At 43.0% G+C, this 18,196-nt stretch overlaps 1 protein-coding gene across 9 annotated transcripts in view; it reads right to left on the bottom strand.

Annotated features, from left to right (window-relative positions):
• Positions 1-1,642: 1,642 nt before the first annotated feature.
• Positions 1,643-18,196, bottom strand: part of fli1 (Fli-1 proto-oncogene, ETS transcription factor) — a 30,145-nt gene continuing 13,591 nt past the window's right edge. For all 9 annotated transcript variants that reach the window (XM_080509401.1, XM_080509402.1, XM_080509407.1 and 6 more), the window contains 5 exons: positions 11,815-11,883; positions 5,341-5,400; positions 4,877-4,936; positions 3,944-3,991; positions 1,643-3,854 (listed from right to left, as the gene is read on the bottom strand). In XM_080509401.1, coding sequence (XP_080365527.1) covers positions 3,325-3,854; positions 3,944-3,991; positions 4,877-4,936; positions 5,341-5,400; positions 11,815-11,883 — 767 coding nt within the window. In that variant the 3' untranslated portion in view covers positions 1,643-3,324. The remainder of the gene's footprint in view (positions 3,855-3,943; positions 3,992-4,876; positions 4,937-5,340; positions 5,401-11,814; positions 11,884-18,196) is intronic.

The raw sequence follows: 18,196 nt of genomic DNA, 5'->3' as shown, positions 1-18,196 counted from the left end.
TCTAAGATGTGGCGTTGTCTTGCAAGTTTTCAGGCAGATCCTTTTTTTAGCCTCACCACACACATACGCTAATTGTCCAAACTCACAAGGGGATTAAACTATTTGTACTGTTTTTGTGGCTCTGGATTCTTGTTTATTTTAAAATGTTCAAACTTACACTTGATTAAAGCCACAGCCAGGCAACGGAGGATCACTTCAGAGGTAAAAACATTTATTTTGTCACATTTTCCTATACAAAAAGCCCTTTTTCAAAAGGTATTACTTCATACATTGCAGGAATGACAATAATAATAAAATAATACACTGGTTAATTGCAAAATTATACATACACGCACACACACAAACACAGACACACACACACACACATATATATATATTTATATATTTATATATTTGATATCCAAAATACATTGCATATATGAAGTAGCACAGATCCCTTTTTTTTCCAATGATAATGCCTGTGAAACATGAACATTAAGGGTACATTACAATAATTTCTTTATGCTACAAATTACTTGTCCCCCTTTAATTTGTTCTCTTTTAATGCAATACATTTTCAAAAGAAGCTGGTTGTGGAGAATAATACTGTTGGTATTATTTAGCATAAAATACCTGGAAATCTTTAATGCACAGGAAAGCGACCAATTCCAGGGAGATTAGGTTTGAAAAGTGACCGATGGCGAACCATCACAGCCACGTGTTGCATAAAGAGTGAAGGAATCCCTGGCTGTTGCATTATTATCTAAGCAGGCATTTGTAGTTTTGGCAATATATGAAAATACCTTTCACACTCAAAGGCACTTAGGACCGAATTTCACAAATAACAACAATAACAACAAAAACAACAAAAAATGTTAAAATGTATTGCCCAAATGTACAGATAAAAAAAAAAAAAAAAAATGCTTCAAATGCTCAACAAACTACTTAGCAGAAATGGACTTAAAAATGTTTGCATTTTTGACCGAGGTCAACTCGTATTAATTCTCTTGACTTTTTATACTGTGTCACATATGAAAATAACTCTGCATAATTTATACAGTAAGTTGCTTTAATGCCTAGTTGACTGATGCTTATAAAATAATAAAAAATAGGTCTGACAAACGCACAGCGTTTGCGAATCTGAGGATTTCTCTGTTTTTCATCTTGTCATACTTCATTGGTTTTGTTCTCTGCTAAACTACTTGGTCCCAAGTAATTTATGTTCAAGTGTTCATTCTCAGTTACTCTGAAGGAATACTTCTGATTCAAACAGCGTTGAACACCTGAAGGTGGATATGTTTTTGACATACTGTTTCATACTGGTGATGAAATCCTGATTTGAGATTTTTGTGTGCATTTTGCTGGGCTTCAAGATCAGTGAGAAACTAACATTCACAACTAACACACATGCTGCTCTCAAACGAGGATCCAGCCCTGGTACAAATGCAACTTGACTGTCTAATAACGAGTCTCGCCATGGAGTCGCTCTTCTGTGCTGACCTATACGGTCCTGACTGGCCTACGTAGAGGAAAGAGACACATCATGGCAGCCATTGTTGTCAGAGTGCACTTCAAAATCAAAAAATGTCAGATCTCTGTGAAATATTATACAGGTGCACCCCCCCCCCCCCCCCCCCCCCCCCAAAAAAAAAAACCCCAAAAAAACAAAACCAAGTATCATTGAAAAGACAATTGTTTTTCTATTTCTAAGCTCATAACATAAACCAAAAAGCGTGTTGTTTTTTTTCCCCAAAAATTTGAAGTACTGTGGTTATTACCTTCAGTTAAAAAAAAAAAAAGCAAACAGAATCTTATTTTATTATTATTTAATGTGAAAAATTCATAAAATTAAGACTTTTTAAAAATGAATTGTTCGGTTTAGGTCAATTTTTTCAAAAATATTTGGAAGTTGGATGAATGAAATTATGAGAAAACTATATTTGTTTTCTATGTGGATCACTTTTTTTTTTTTGTAGATGCACCAGTATATTGTTAATGATGTAGTGCTGTCTCAATGACGCATTTGCACATAAGTCAGCAGTTAAAGCTTGGCACTGACTCCTTCAGGATTACGGCTTGGATTGTCACAACAGCACATATTATAACGAGACGAACAGTGAAACCAGAAAAAAAAATCAAAATAGCATCCACGAATTGATGGAACATCAACTCTACACATCGCAATGATCACATCTGAAAAAAAGGCTTTCATGTTTTACCATCATGATATTAATTTTGAAGGAAATGAATCTGATATATATTTTTTTTAACAAGGAAAACATCTGACAAATTTTGATTTTGCTTATAAGGTATCCCTTCAACACGTGTTTCACAAACCACAAGACATTCACATTAATACTGACATGGTCGAGCAACAAAACATCTGGAAATGGCATGGCCGAAAGGCAACAACATGGCAAACATTTAAAACCCCGGTGTGTGGCCCACTGAAAACATCTGACCTGGGTTGAATTATGATTGCAAATTACTGCAATTTCATCTTGACTCAGCTTCCGTGGCACAATTAAGCTGACTGTACACATCGCCCTTTCCTGAACTCCGTTCACAACGCACAGAAACCTGAGTTGACCCAGGTCAGCTAAACATACAGCGCTTCCTTCTTTGTTATTCAACTCTTCTCTAGCCTTCCAGTTTGGAGGATAAATTAAAAAAAATGGCATAACGAATGGCATATTCCAGTTGCCAAATCTCATTCAGTGCTGAGAAAAGTCCTTCTCATTGAGAGCCCCTCGCTGACGAGCGAATTCCAGAAGACTCTCGACACATACAAATATGCAAAAATGAACAGACAGAGACAGTGGAAACAGAAGGCTAGATGATTTGGGAATTAGAAACCCCAACAAAGCTGTAGATGGGTGGAAAACAGCACAAGCTTTAAGCACATAATGTACTGAAAGGGATGTAGATTGAGACCCATAAGTAATAGGCCCATGTCTGGTTCTGTAGCAGGACAAGGATGCAGATAGACTCTGACTTTTCTCTGGTAATGTTTTAGATGGGAGACCCACTGCCTTGTAGGTTCAGCTTTCAAGAAAATGGGGATAAAAGAAGACACAGGAAACTCAAACAATAACAGTTTTTAGTCCTGTAAAGATAAGTAGTATTCCATTTTGGACGATAGCATCCAGTTGCTTATAAAATCTTACAAAAAAAAGTCCTTCAATTATATCATCCTTCATTCAGGAGCAAAATTTCCTCAGAGGACAAAATGCCTCTTTAAATTCAGTCTTCATTGGTTTGGCATCACTGGGAGTGCAGGTCAGCAATTTTCTTTGGAGGAACAGGGAGGTTTTCAAGGGTGCTGCATGGTCAGGAGAGGTTGTCTCAATAATAACTGCCCAGGTGAGAGGGAACATGAGTGTTAGGGTGACGGGGAACGTTTGGATTGGGGTAGATCCCTGCAGTGGGCGAGCTCCAGTACTGAGTAGTGGGTCCAAAGAAATTGGAAGAGGTGACTGGCATGGATGGAGGGTGTGGGGACACAAAGTTGACCTTCTGCTGGTGGGCATGATAGGAAGGCACGTAGGCTAGTTCTGAGGGGTACTTGTACATGGAGGACTCGGTGGGGTGTGGCTGCAGTGCCTGAGCAATGCCGTGGAAGTCGAACTTGTAGGCGTAGCGTTTGCCGTGCACCTTGGTCATGATGTTTTTGTCATAGTAGTAGCGCAGCGCCCGGCTCAGCTTGTCATAGTTCATGTTGGGCTTGCTCTTGCGCTCGCCCCAGCGCCGCGCCACCTCATCCGGATCGGTCATCTTAAACTCTCCGTTGGTGCCCTCCCAAGTGATGCAGCCCGCGTTGGCGCTGTCGGACAGGAGCTCCAGTAAGAACTGCCAAAGCTGGATCTGGCCTGACCCTGTGGCACATGGACACAGACAAAAGCCTCGGTCAGACACAGAGATCTGACGGTGAATTACAAATGCTTGATGTTGCTCATGAGCTTACCTGGATTGGCGAGGCGACTGCTGGTGGGACCCAGAATCTGGTACGGATCTGTACACAGTAGAAGAACTGTTTTAGGCTGCATAGTGATTATCGTGATGACAGATGGTAATTAAAATGGAAGAATGCCAAAATAGATAAATGAACAAACTGTTTTTTTGGGGTTTTGTTTTTTTACAATTACGGTTCAGGTAGTAAAGTGTACATGTGGGGAACAAATCTGAGAAAATAAAACATTATTAAAAAGTCTTCCAGCAAAGTGTTCACATTCTCATTGAGGAAATCATAAAAAATAATTGTACATGCTAATAAAAGTGTGATTGAAAGGCAATAAAACAATGAGGAGTACACATTATGCTCAGTATTACAATCCATGAATAAATTGCTTGGAAAGTATTTGCATTTATCAGGAAACGGAACATAAACCCACCAAACTTAAACATTTCAGTAGCAAAAATCCAATTCAAAGAAGAAGTAATTATTCCATGGCTGCACAGTAGACAGCTGAAGTGTTGTAAAATCCTGTTTTGCGTGGTCGGTGGCAGTATTTTAGAAATAGCTCATAAAATTCACAAAAGTGTCAAAACAACAGCAGGAATCTTTCCGTTGTGATCATCATTTCCAGTCTGTCAAAAGGATGTGGCTTGTCCGAAGACCATCAAGTCATGTGTCTGGTCTGTTTATAGCTCTTTGAGCTGAGACCTGTTCAGGGTGTAGCCTGCCTTTCTTCCAAATGCATGCTGGGATCAGCTCCAGCTCCTCATTAATTTGGACACATTGGTATGGATGAATGCACGTATGTATGAGTGTAACTTAAAATAGGGGAAGAAACTCAGCCAACACAATTATTACAAATTGAACCTGACATCTACAGTGTCATAAAAATCACAGAGTCTTGTGCTTATGCAGCTTACACCAAGGAAAGTTTGTAGTTACCTGGCTGAGCTCGGGGCTGCTCAGTGGACTTGGTCACATTCTGAGTAACCACTGGTGAGCCTGCAGAGGGAGCAGAAAAAATAAAGAAAGAGGCATATAAAGGCTTTGAGAAAACATCAGAGGGCTGGCTAGATAGAGATAACAAGCTACACATCTTGAAGGCAAGTCAGCAGAGGTCCAAAATAAATAAGTCGGTAGCTGCTTGTGGATCGACTTCTCCTGCCTACGTAATCTCCGGGAGTACTCCACATGTCTGGACTGTGTGGAGGTTGGAGTGAGCCCCCAGTGTGACGCAGACCACGGCTTCATCGGATTAGCTACCGATAATTTTGTCAGTCTTAATTTGCACAGATGACACCATTGAACTGGTCAGGTGACAGTTAAAGTTAGTAGATTAAAGTTCCATGTATTAACTGACAGTTAAAAAAACAAGTTAGGTGCATCTTGAGTATATTTGTGCTCACCTTTGCCGCTGTGCATGTTGTTGGACCATCCTGTCCGCCGCACAGCATCATATGAAGGGTCTGATTTGAAGACAGAGAAGACAAAGTGTGATTGTCGTTTTTTTTCTTGTCATAAAATAAAGGACATGTATTTAGGTGATCCAGAAATCTGTCCAGATTGTAACCGTTACAGAAGGCCAGCAGGAGGCCCAGTGCCAAACAGCTTCAATAAATCCATCAAAACACAGTTAAAGATAGTGTTCACAGGATATCTGGACATGGTTATGTGGTGGTTTTGGCACAATGTGGTGGTTGAAATGTTGATGGCACAATCTTTGACAGGGAGCGCGGTGGGTTGAGTTGCTTGCAACATTCGGACCGCAAATAAAAGAACTGATGCAAAATTAACACGTGACAGACACATGCAGGCACACACAGGGACAACATCATACCCTCTCTGGTCTCGCCTCCCCACATAGCCAGCTTTCATGCACCCTTGACAAACGGCCAAACAGGCCCCTAGTTTGGATGAGTTCTACCTGCTCCAGTTCAAACCCGATTGAATGCGACGCTGGACCGTTTCCAGTAGCAATCAATCACTCTGACATAGGCAGATAAAACACAGACTGCATCGCTCCCCTGGCAATGTCTCAAAAACACCCCAGCATGTTCACATTGCACCTGGCCAGCTCCCTCCGTGGTTTATGTTGTTAAGGGATAAAACGGCTCAAACTGTTGCCAGAACACGGGGAAACGGGAAGCAAATTCTGGATAGAATATGTTCAACAAACTGTGTTGTGCCCAATACGCTTTCCACAGCGTTATCCTGATGGGCGAATCTTTTTGTCAGCAGTGTTATTCCCAGAGGCCAGCAGACAGAGACGGTGTAATGCTGATGACAGAGCTTGTTGATGGGATCAGCAAGCTGTTCGAAGGTCAAGAGGCAATTCCATTTCCCATCAGTGCAGGCCGAGATTTTGACAAGCAGGCTAATTAGCAGTCAAAGCTGGAAGTTTGAATTCCATGCTTTGCTTTTCAGGAAACAAATTAATAAGGAATATTGCTGTGTCACGGCCAAATTGGCGAAAAGAAAAGTTAACAACTTGAAAAATGATTTCAACATCTGTTGACATACTGTATGTATATCATAATTATTTAACTGAAAAAGAGGTGGCACTGACTTCCCTGTATGGCAGGTTCCTGGCTAAGATGTTGCTGTATGTCTTATTACGAGTTATAAACATGGTATACACACTGTTTTCCCCATAAAAGTTTGTTAGTCTCACTATTCATGTCTTTGTTTCGCCTACCTCAGCCTGGCGCCTCAAGATGATTTGTGAAAACAGTCCCCAGTAAGTTAGCTATGGGAATCCTGTATATTAATACCTCAAAAACTGAATTGCTGATTACACTTTATTGTAATTTCCTATAGCGATCGCATAAAACTGAAGCTCTTTGGTGCACAGGACAAGTGTGACAAAGACATATGTTGGATACAGCATCCGGATGTGACGTCTCACAGTTAATAGGGTTTTTTCAGCAGCATGTGTGGACGATGACCTGGTATGACCACACCAGAGACACATCCACGAACGTCAGATCCATCATCTGCTTGGACTGCAGAGCAGGATTTTTCAAAACACTGTACAACATCGCCCTCCTGTGGCTCACACCTGTAAGAACTCTCATTTCTCTTCAAAGCATCATTCAATCACGACTGTATACAAATGTGTACAAGTACGTGTTTAACGTTGAAACATGTTTATTTTTATTCTGATCAGCTCAAACTCTTTTCAAATTACAGTGTGTGTGTGGTGCAATTTCCTCCAATCTCTCAAACAGAATATGCCCCAATGAGAAAACATATCCCGATGCTCAGGATTGACATGTTATATTCTGTTTTTTGACACATAAGTTAAAGTCTGATTTATTTTCGGAAAAGCTGTTCTCCATGAGTCGCTAGAGAAATGAAGGACAGTACATGCCCAAACTAAAGTAGAGGATGTGATGTTCCTACAACAATAACAAAAAAAATGAAGAATAAATTAAGCTGTGATCAAAGGATTAAAAGAAGGGGGAAAAGTAATGGAGGGAAACACAAAAAGAGGGAAAGGAGGGACAAATAACAAGCGGACTGCCGTGGCTCAGCGGGGCTGTCAGGTTCAATCTGGTGTGGGCCGGCAGGATAGCCAAGGAGCAGTGACTGGGGGAGAGTCCTGGGAGACTTGTGTTTCCTGCCTGCTTTGCCTGCAGACAACCTCTCTTTGTTTTACTGGCCCTTTTTTCCCCTCTGCTCACCGCCATCGCAGCCCACCCCCTCCCCATCATCATCCACTCCCCGCCACCCCGAAAAAAAACACAACGGTGCTACCTCCATCTGCAAGCCGGAGAGGGTCCCGGGGACGGTCTGGGAGAAGCAGAAGCAGAAGCAGAGTCAGGGGAGGTGAGAAAGTGGGTGAAGGAATTGCAGGAAGAAAAAGGAGACGGATGAACGTGTGCAGACAGAGTGACTAAGCACGTGAAAATGTATGTAAGAGTAAGAGGAGATGGAGAAAGTACAGAGAGAAAGAATAATATCACAAAGTAAAAAAGAAAAACACGCAGTCAGACAAAACACAACGTAGGAATTTGAAAAGAAAACAATGGCAGCAAACCCAGCTACTGTCTGGTATGAACAGAGCAGGAGATACCCAGTTTCATGGGTCTGTCCATGGCTTCAGAATGAGCCGAGTCGTCGATACTAGTCACCTCCAAAAAGATTGAACTCATTGGGAATAAAACAACACCAAAGTGTGGCGACAATTTGAGGCTTCCCACTGAAACAGTCTGTTGGTTTTAAGGCAAACGGTGCGAAGACGACGCTCAGGAAGCGGAAGTGAAAGTGCAGAAGAAGGAAGAAGGCAACAGATGTAAAAGAGACAAAGCCCAAGTGACTGGGGGTACACGATGGAAGCCAAGCACACAAACACAGACTTGAATGCGAACACACAGAGCCGCCCCCCCCCCCCCCCCCCCACCCCACCCCACCAGCACCACCACCACTCCACACCTCCCAACCCTCCCGCCTTCATTTTTCCAGGCCTCGCTCTGACTGCGACTTGAGCCAGTTTCCACTCTGGTCTGGGGTGTGGTGCGCGCTCCTGGGAGACTTCAACTGCAGGACCAGTTAGTCAAAACAAGGACCGTGCTAGACACAGGGAGAGAGAGAGAGTGAGAGAGAGAGAGGGTGAAGTGGAGAGGCGAAGAGACATAGTGGGAGAGATTCTTAAAAAAATGGAAAAGGTGAGAGGGTGAGACAGACAAGGAGAGACGAGCAGTGGACTGTTTTAAATAGATAGATAGAGAGAGAGAGAGAGAGCGACCCAGACAGGGTAAACTTTTTAATACCCATAATACAGGTGCTTTAAAAGCCATCTGTGTGAGGAAGGAGCCATGAGAGGAGGAGAATGATGGCAAAGTACATGAGATACACACAGCGAGGTGACTGTGGTTCAGAGCCAGCTGAGCACAAATCTGAGAACAACTCAACAACATCTCTGTTAACTGACCTTTTACAGTTTTTGTTGTTGTTGGGTTTTTTTGTTTTTTTTAAAGATGCTTTGAGATTTCACTTAATTTGCTTTGAAATGCACCATTAAAACCCAAAACTTGTGCACATAAGGGCACATTTCAAACTGCTTTGCTTTTGGCAGGCAAAACAGATACATTCACGAAGGTGAATCATCTTTTTTCCTCATTCTCTGGGAAGCGGGGGAGAATATGAGTGTCCTTCCTGTGAATTATAAAACCTGAAATTTACATAGCAGCAGTTCTAAATCTGAGAGAGAGAAAAAAAAATAGCAAAAGAAGTCGCCAACCACCAGAACTGTTGATGTTGATGAATTTAATACCCACAGATGATATAGTGAGAAATGTGAAGCCAACTGAAACTGCATATGATTTGTACACTTGCAAATAGCACAATAAACAGCAAGTCGTACGTGCACAAATGCTGCACTCAGACACAAAGTATCTCACCCACGCACACATGTCTATCCAGACTAACAGTAGACGCAGGCTGACGATTCACACAGAGCCACACACACACACACACACAAGCACACACACACACACACACACACACACACACACACACACACACACACACACACACACACACACACACACACACACACACACACACACACACACACACACACACGTCCATAGCTGCTGCATTCCGTGTTTTATATGCTCTCTTTTATTCATAACATTGCATTTTACACCACAGAGTCTGGAGCAGATTAAGGGTTGTCTCCTGCTGTACGCTCCTGCTTACTCTACCCCAAAGAGCCTGTACGGTATTTGACTGTTCTCGAAAGGCAATATGAACTCAAACATCTGGCAGCATTGATCTATGAGCAAATGCTGATGCAGGCTTCTCCTGAAGCAAGATACCTTTTACTGTAGTGACACCGAATCGACTTGTGAAGTTCTCGCTTCATTGTGTGTAAAAAAAAAAAAGAAAAAGAAAGAAAAAAGAAACGCTCTGCGGTAACTAAAAAGTTGCATGAATTAAGGATGATTACATTTAAACTAGTTATACGTTGATGTCATGTCTGCATTCCCTGTACTGGAAACTTAACCAACACAGAAAAGGCCGAGCCAGTGTTACAAGAGCCCATAATAGAAATCACCACTTGTGAAAGGGAAATGCTGTTGAAGGGAGTGACCCTCTAATTTCTGCCAGTGCAAATACCTGGTGCTGAGAACCAGGAAGAAAGAGGTCGGGGGTGACTGAGCAGAATCTTATCTGTCCTGCCCATTGCTCTATTAGTTTGAAGCCGGGGCGAGAACAAGTACGTGGCCTGGTAACTCTCACCAGCGGGGGCAGACAGGGAGAAGCAGCAAGGGCATTCTGTGACACTTATCGGACCTAATATTTCCTCTCCCACTGCCTTGATAGGGCCCCTCATCCTGTGAGCAAGGCTATCACTGTTATTGCAGTCCTTTCTCCAGTCTCTGGTGGTGACACTGTATAGTCAATGTAAAGGATGTGTAGCTCTTTCCTTTTTTTTTTTTTTTTTTTAAACAGATACGCTGCGTTTGTCCATTCAGGATGTGTCAGCACAAACTCGTGTTTGTAGAGTGAAAAGGTATCAAGAGGAAAGGGACAGTCATCCTGACCTGCTGTGGCCATTGTTCTGAGAGACTCTGCAGCAGCTTTTAAAGGCCAACAGTGCAAATACTGCAATAGGCATTAGTTCATTGGTGTATATAAATATGCAACATTAATGACAGTTCAATTTAAATGTATATATTTTTCCTCAATGAGAAGTGTGAAGTGTGATGATGTAGGCCTGCTTTTAGCTTTCTCTTTGTCACACGGTTAACTGTTTCTTAGTGACATATGCATCAAAAATCATAACAGTCACATCCTAAGAAGCAAAAATGGAATTTTGTCGTCCAAAAAGTGTAAAAGGACCAAAATTACAAGCAGTGGCAACACAAGCCGGCCGAGCACATACTTTATGGTCAGTCTCCTGTTAACCCTCCATCATCCTCTCTGTCATTATTTCACTCAGTGGAGACTCGCATACATGTACTCTGCTCCGGTCTGGTCTCTCTCTGCCATGTTTACCATGCACATTGTTGCTCCAGCACCTGTCTGTGAAGTCTGTATTTCCAGTAAACAACCCCATTCACGTATCCTCGTTCACCTAATCACTGCATTCACAGTCTGTTTGTGTCGCTGCTGCCACGGAAAGAAGTCATCAGCACTCTGTCGCTGTCTCATTGTCATTATGCCCCCACGCGGTTGTTGCCTCTCAGAACCACTATGTGTTGCCACAGTGATTCTGGTAGCCTCTATGAATTGCACCTCATCCGCTGCAGCGGCTCAGCTCGTACTGTCTGAACAACACAAAGGGTGCACCTGCCAAGAGCTTTGTTGGTAGCAATCAATGAGGACATCTGCTTTGATTTTGCGAAGGTCTGTTTACTAAAGTACATTTTGAGAGTTTCTTTTGTCTTGTCAGTTTGAAGGAAGCTATATCACTAGTAGAATTGGTCATTTTACATGGACTTGCATGCTTCCATTTATATGTCATAACTATCTCACCATGGCCCCAAGGTGAGGTTTACAAGGAGGAGGTGGAAGGACGTATCCCCCATTATCTTGGGTCTTACATGACAAATATCAGGAGCTGAACTCACATGCACGCCACACTGTCTCCCTCTCGGACCTTACAAACGTTTGTCAGATTTACCATATTTTCTAAATAAAATTCATCATTGTCACATGCAGAACACATGAAGGAAGTTGTAAAGCTCTATGTTTAAATAGAATTTATATTATTTTTCCACATTTATCGCTCTTCTATGTGTTTAACATTATACAAATGTTCCCCTCTGACTTTATCACAACTTGTATTCAACATTTACATAAACTCAAATCTATCTCAAGACAGGCAGATATTAGAGTGAAACCTTGGTAATTAAAACACGTGTTCCTACCCTCTTTGGCAGCAAGGCGTGGTGATGGATCCGAGTGAGATGGTGTATTGTAGGATAATGATGAGCTACCTGTGAAGAGAAGAAGAGAAATCAGTGGGATACTCAAGTCTTTTAACAAATAAAAAAAATCAACCAAAAAAAAAAAACATAAGAAAAAAGTTAATTCTTGCAGTAATTCGTTTCAGACACTTGTGTTTGCTTTGGGAAAACTCGTGTTTCTTATGTTTCAGGATATTTACAAATTGGACTTTAAATGTTCATCTTGATGAATTTGCTTTGCAGGAAATTGCCATTAGGAGCAACCTTAGCTCACTCATCAGTGACGTCTGGGCGACAAAATACTAGTCTCATAAAGGCCAGCAGGTGGCAGCAAATTGTTCAACTTAATGACTGTCAAACAGCATTGTGTCGAGGACTTTACACATTTTTGACTTGAAATGGGTTTTTTTTAAATCAGAATTTTTTTTATTATAATATTTAGAAAAAGAGTTACATTTTTAGAAATAAAACTAACCTCAAAAATAGTCCATTTTTAATGCCGGAGTAATCCAGCACTTTTTAGCAACATGTGCTTCTTCTGAATAGAGCAGGATAGGGAGACAAGAGTCCTCGTATGGCTGCCTATTCACTTCACCTTATGGAGCAGAACTCAGCACTACATTCCTCCACTTACACAGGCACCCTGGGCGGCACCAAAATGCTCTCTTAATTTTAGCTGCCCCCAGGCATAAATCAGCGAGTGGAAAAACAGACCCAAAAATGCACAGAGAAAACACAAGAGTCGTTAGTACATGGCGAGTGCAGGGAAGATTTAGCGCTGAGGCGGCTGCAGGGAGCTGGCGGGTGGGGAGGAGGATACCTTTTCTGAATGGAGCCAACCTGAAAGACGGCTTGGAACACAAACGGAGGGGGGGGAAAAAATCTTCACGTTTGTGATGTTTTTTAGGATTTAATGCTGGATCCTTCCCAAACTCACTCCCTGCTGCATGGAGTGGAGTTGGGGCCCATGGTGGCAGACTAGGGGTCTGTTTTTTTAGGGGGTGGCCTGGGGTGGGGTGGGGGGAAGAGTGTGGGGTTCTCCACCAATGTATTCCAAGCTCCCTTCACCTCCACACCCCTCCCGTTTCAACCTACTCCGTGGCACCCCCAAGGTTCTGGGTCTAGTTTGGAAAGCTGGGGGCCACAGAACAGGGGAGCCATTGTATGGGGAAGAGTCCCTGCACAGCAATCAAATGCAGCTCTCCATAGAAAAATAATTCCACACGCGGAGTGTAAGCGCACAGGAGCAAACGAGCCAGCGAAGCGCCGTCTCTGGAATGAGGGAGAAAGTGTAAGGGAAAGATGAACAGACGAGGGGAGCGAGGGAAGGAGGAAGGGGGCTGTTAACCCTTTTTCCTACTGTGTGCCACATATGTGGGCTGACCCAGACAGGCAAACAGGCAGCATTGCTGAGAAAACCTCAAACCATCCCGCAGAGAAATTCAGGACTGCCGTATGGGGGAGAGAGTGAGAGTAAGTGAGAGCGTAGGGGTTGGTGAGTGAGAGAGGGAGAGAGACACCACAGCTGAGTTTGGTAGAGGGAGACTTGGCCACGTTGCCTATTTATTTGGACGGCCTCTTCCTCTTTCAGAAAACAAACATGTCCCGGTAATCTGACAGCACAGTGGGGGGACTGGCCAGTGTTCCGCTTGTAAGACCCTCACTCTCTTTTTCTCTCAAGTCACATCTGCTCAGGCTCTGTCAGATTACATAACACCTCCAAACAATTTTCTTTTCTCTACTTTCTGTAACTGGGGGCTCTTTTTAAAAGCTCTGTCCTCCACCTCCGTCCGCAAAATATTGATGGGTGTTTTTTCTTTGAAACCTGTTGAAATCCTGATGGACTTCCTGCAGAGACTTCTGCTGTTTACTCTGTATAGCTATATGATACCACTGCCTCAAACATGTGGTCCGAGCTTTGTCAACAAACTTATCGCCCACTTTTAGGCATCTCGCTACCACATTGGCACCCATCGTCCTGCAGAATTAATTTGCACTGATTTGTAGAATTGGTTGTTTTCATACCAGCTATGCATTTTTACAGCAAATAAAAATCTTGCAACAACAACAACAACAACAACAATAATAATAATAATGATGATTTTTTTTAAATCATCAAGTCCACAAACAGTCTATCTTCTCTACACTATACTGAATTATGTTACAAAAGTGGCACTTTTTATCCACATAAGCACATAAATGCTCAATTTATGCCTTTGTTTGGCTCAGTCCTTTCCCACACCTTCTGCCCATGGTTTGAGCTAAAATAATCCAGACTGGATCAAAAAGTGAGTGAATCTATTGGCCCAATAATGAAGTAAAACAGTAACTGATGTTAGCCAAGTGAATACAGATATGTAATCTGTCATTTCACTTGCTACTGTAATCCTGAGTCATGTGATGGTGCCAAACTCAAATCTATAAATTGGGAGTTGTGACGAATGACACTTTTTCTACTGTTTACCTTCGGTTTTCTTTACATATAAAAAATACGTGAATTCCTTTTGAATTCTTTTCAATTTGTCTGATATGAAAGTAAGACGTTGATTTCTTGTTCTGAAGGTGGACGTCACCAAAGAAATGACTGAATGCAATGTTAGCAAAACATTTTTAGGACTGTGGTAGACAGCAAGTTTGAGTGAGTGCCTGAAGATCACATAGAAATGTCATGCCAAGCTTCCACTTCGACCTTGATCTTGAAAAACAAATATATGTTTTAAAATAGTGACTCTACACCTGGGGCCGGGGAACCCTTCGTGGCACCAGACAATACAGGGTGACTGGATGGTGGGCATTGCCCGCCCTGGATTGTTAGAATTACTTTCCATATGTAAAAGAAAACCATGCAAACTTTCTTAAGTCTAGAGCAGAATGAGTCTACAAACTGCTTTTATTTTGAAGGGGGCTGCTTGGTGAAGGCTTGGGGTCGGGGCTGTCACCAATTGCCTTTGGTGATGGGGGTCTGGAACTTTTGTTCGAAGCAATCTCTGGGAACTCGTGTGAAAAAGGTTGAGAACCACTGCTTCAGTGTGAAGTATCAAGTGTGATGTATCTTTAATACATCCTACGCAATCCCCTGGACAGACAGTGTGGCGTTACCTTGTAATGTGCATAACATGGAGTGTGTTTGAATTTCAAATAATCTTTTCTGGAAAATTAAGTAAGTTCTTAGTATTTGATGGGAAAGGTGTCTGAGAGTGTTTCAGAAACAGTCATTCACCAAGCCAAATATTCAATTGGGAAAACCACAGGCTCTCCCTAACTTTACCCAATGTGGCTTCCTTTGTAGACAAGCTAGTCTTTCCAATCCCAAGGTTAGCGGTTCAGTTCACCACCTTGCCGTGACCATGTGTGGAATTCTGCAAGACACTAATCCCCAATTTGCCCACTATGGTATACGAGCACCTTACAGGGCAGCCGTCATCGTTGGTGTGTGTGAGAATGATTGTGTGTGTGAATGTATGATTGCGACTGATCATGTAAAGAGCCTTCAGACTGCTAAAGTGGCCATTATAGCTTCAGTGTACAGAATTCTCCAACCTAAGCCTTCTCAACTGGCTACTGGTTTGTGAGTTCAATGATTATGTAACATTATCCATCCAGCTTAAATTACAGCTGAGCTCATCTCCGTGTTTACAGGAACGGTAACTGCTTATTATCCACATCCACTTATGCTAATATGATATGTACATAAATTCTTGTCCAGCACAGTGTCTGAACCCTGGCAGTCATGAGAGCAGCCGCAGACTGCTTTCTAATGGCAGACAGCAAGGAGTAAAGGGCGCAGAGCCAGGCTGTTGAGCCCCTGTGCACTAGTGATAATCTGCCAATAGAAAGAACTAATGCACAGAGAGCTCAATAAAAATGTTGTGAGGGGGGAACGAGAGAGAGAGAGAGAGAGAGTGAGCGAGAGAGAATGAGGCAGCAAGAGAAAGAGCTCCAGACCTCCTTTTTCCCTACTCAGCCTGCGAGCCCAGATGTTTATGGTCTGTATAAACTATTGAGGGCTCGAGAATGTCCCCCACTCTTGGGCAAGCAGCAGCAGTGCAGAAGCCCAGACTTATCACTTTCCTTCTCTCTTTCTGTGACTTTCTCCCTCGCTCTACAATCTTGACTCCCTCACTGTAAATCCATCCAGACTCTCAAGCGTTGGCGACAGCTGGGAAACAGAACCATTGCTAGTCTCCAATGGCACTCAATCATTACCATCTCGGACCATTTCCACATGCTTCTAAAAAGAAGGTTCAGTTTGGAACTTTTTCCCTCTTTTTTTTACCCAATTTCACACTCGCCTTTGTAACTGTTTCGCCTCCTCATACTGGTCTGCACTTTTCCTTAAATAGCTACTGTAAAATCAGTCAGATATATTTCTTCCATTAATATCTACTCTAAGGCTCCCCTAGTTCGGCAGATTGTTTGTCTGCTTTGTTACGTGTTCCCATTTACTTCCTCCCTTTGGTTCTGACATCTTCTCTCCCTTCTCCCTTTCTCTCCTTCTCTTCTGGCATCTCTGTGTCAGAAGTACACTGGCTCGCTGTCTGTGGTTTGTTTCCCTGCTCTGTTTCCAGCACATGTGGTATCAAAACGACCTACATGGGTGCGATAAAGCAAACAGTTCGCGGTCCCTCCCTGACAGACTAATTTGAACAAATTCTCAAATTGCACCCTAAATTGAAAGCACATTGGGGTGTGGGCGGCCATCACTTATAAAAATCTGTGCAAGTGACCAACAATGAGTCCGGAATAATGCGCGGGCAACTACCTCTTTTTACCATGAACAGCTGGGCTGCCAGGCAGATCTTCAGGTTGTGCCTGCAGTCACAGGAGCGTGGGTGTCCGAATGATGCTTCTGCGCATGACGTGGCAGAAATGTTTTGTTATGGTATGGTATGGCTGTAGGGTGGGGAAGTGTGTCCCTGCCCTTTGCCAAGTGTACATACAAGGCTAATGACTTTGAGGAATGTTAATCAGAGGTTCAATAAACAGAACCAAACACACACATGGTGCACACAGATGTGTATGAAATTATTGCAACACCCCCGTGGACTGTTCTGAGGGGGGTGATATTGAAAAGAATAGTGAGCGAGGGATGGATGAATACATCACATGCCCTGCAATCACTTGTACTTTCAGGGCTTTCCTCAGTCTTTCCCATTTCCCTCTGTTTTTTTCTATTTCTCATTTTTGTAGATTTTGAAAGCTTGCCCCTGCTCCGGCTTTCATGAGTGAAACCAGCGGTCTCGTTTCTGGATGGGGTTTCTCCTCATCTATGATTGTGTTTGTTTGTGCTGTAGGGGACGAAGATAAAAAAAAAACCTTTTTAGTTTTCCAAATCGTCAGCCCTGCACGGTCGGCGTAAAGCCCTCCACCTTCCTCTCCCTTCTCGCCATTCATTTCCAAACACAGTTCCCGTTGCCCTCAAGCTTCCCGTGCCAGCAATATGCACTGCCTGTGCCTCGGACAGCTTCCCCGACACAGGTCGCTCGGCCCAGGCATGAGAGCATTTGTCTTTTCCATTGTCGGGAACAGATCCAAAGCAATTTCAGCTGGCGAATGGAGAGGATTCCCAAGACACCCCTTCCATCTCCAAAACACACAAGGTCTATAAAAAAAAAATAAGGGCAGCAACGGGCAGAGTCGCGATGCAGCATGCCTAAGCCGTGGTCCCACAGCCAGCGGCCATAATGAAAACTGTTCTGTGGAGTGTGCCCAGTGGCGGTCAGACAGATCCACCCGCTGCAGCACTGCACAATGAGGCTGTTATGTTCATGACAAGCATCTCTCTCTGCTCAGGCACAGTGCAGAGAGAAAACTGTTGACACCCACAAAATGCAGTTCCCATTACATCATATCGAGGCCCATCACATTTTGTTTTTTTTAAAGTAATGTTAAATTTAGTTGAGCCATCAGTCACTCCACCCAGCGTGCAGTCACGGTATTCTGTCCCAACCGCAGAAGTATCTCCCACCATTTTGAGGTACAGAAAATGTTTCAAAGATGAAAAAAAAATTTTTTTCTCAGTTTGTGCAACAATTGCATCCGTCATGAATTCCACATTTTTGATCGCAAACAGAGGACAAACCTGGTGTCTGACCCAGACATCGCTGTACCAGATGTTGCATCTTATATTAAAATATCATCTGCATACTGCTTCAGAAAATAGGCTTAGGTTCTCCGCCGAACATATGAAGCAGGATTACACCGGGGCACTCTTCAAAGGTAGGAGGCTCACATTTAGTTGCCTCCGTTGCAAATTGCAGATCAACTTTCTTTGCTGAACTGAACATACAGGCCTAGCGTGATTCCCCAGGCAATGCACCTGGGCTTCATCTTTCTGTGGACC

Source organism: Blennius ocellaris (genome assembly GCF_963422515.1).
Source record: "Blennius ocellaris genome assembly, chromosome: 2".
Classification (NCBI taxonomy): domain Eukaryota; kingdom Metazoa; phylum Chordata; class Actinopteri; order Blenniiformes; family Blenniidae; genus Blennius; species Blennius ocellaris.
This window is presented reverse-complemented; position numbering and strand designations above follow the sequence as displayed.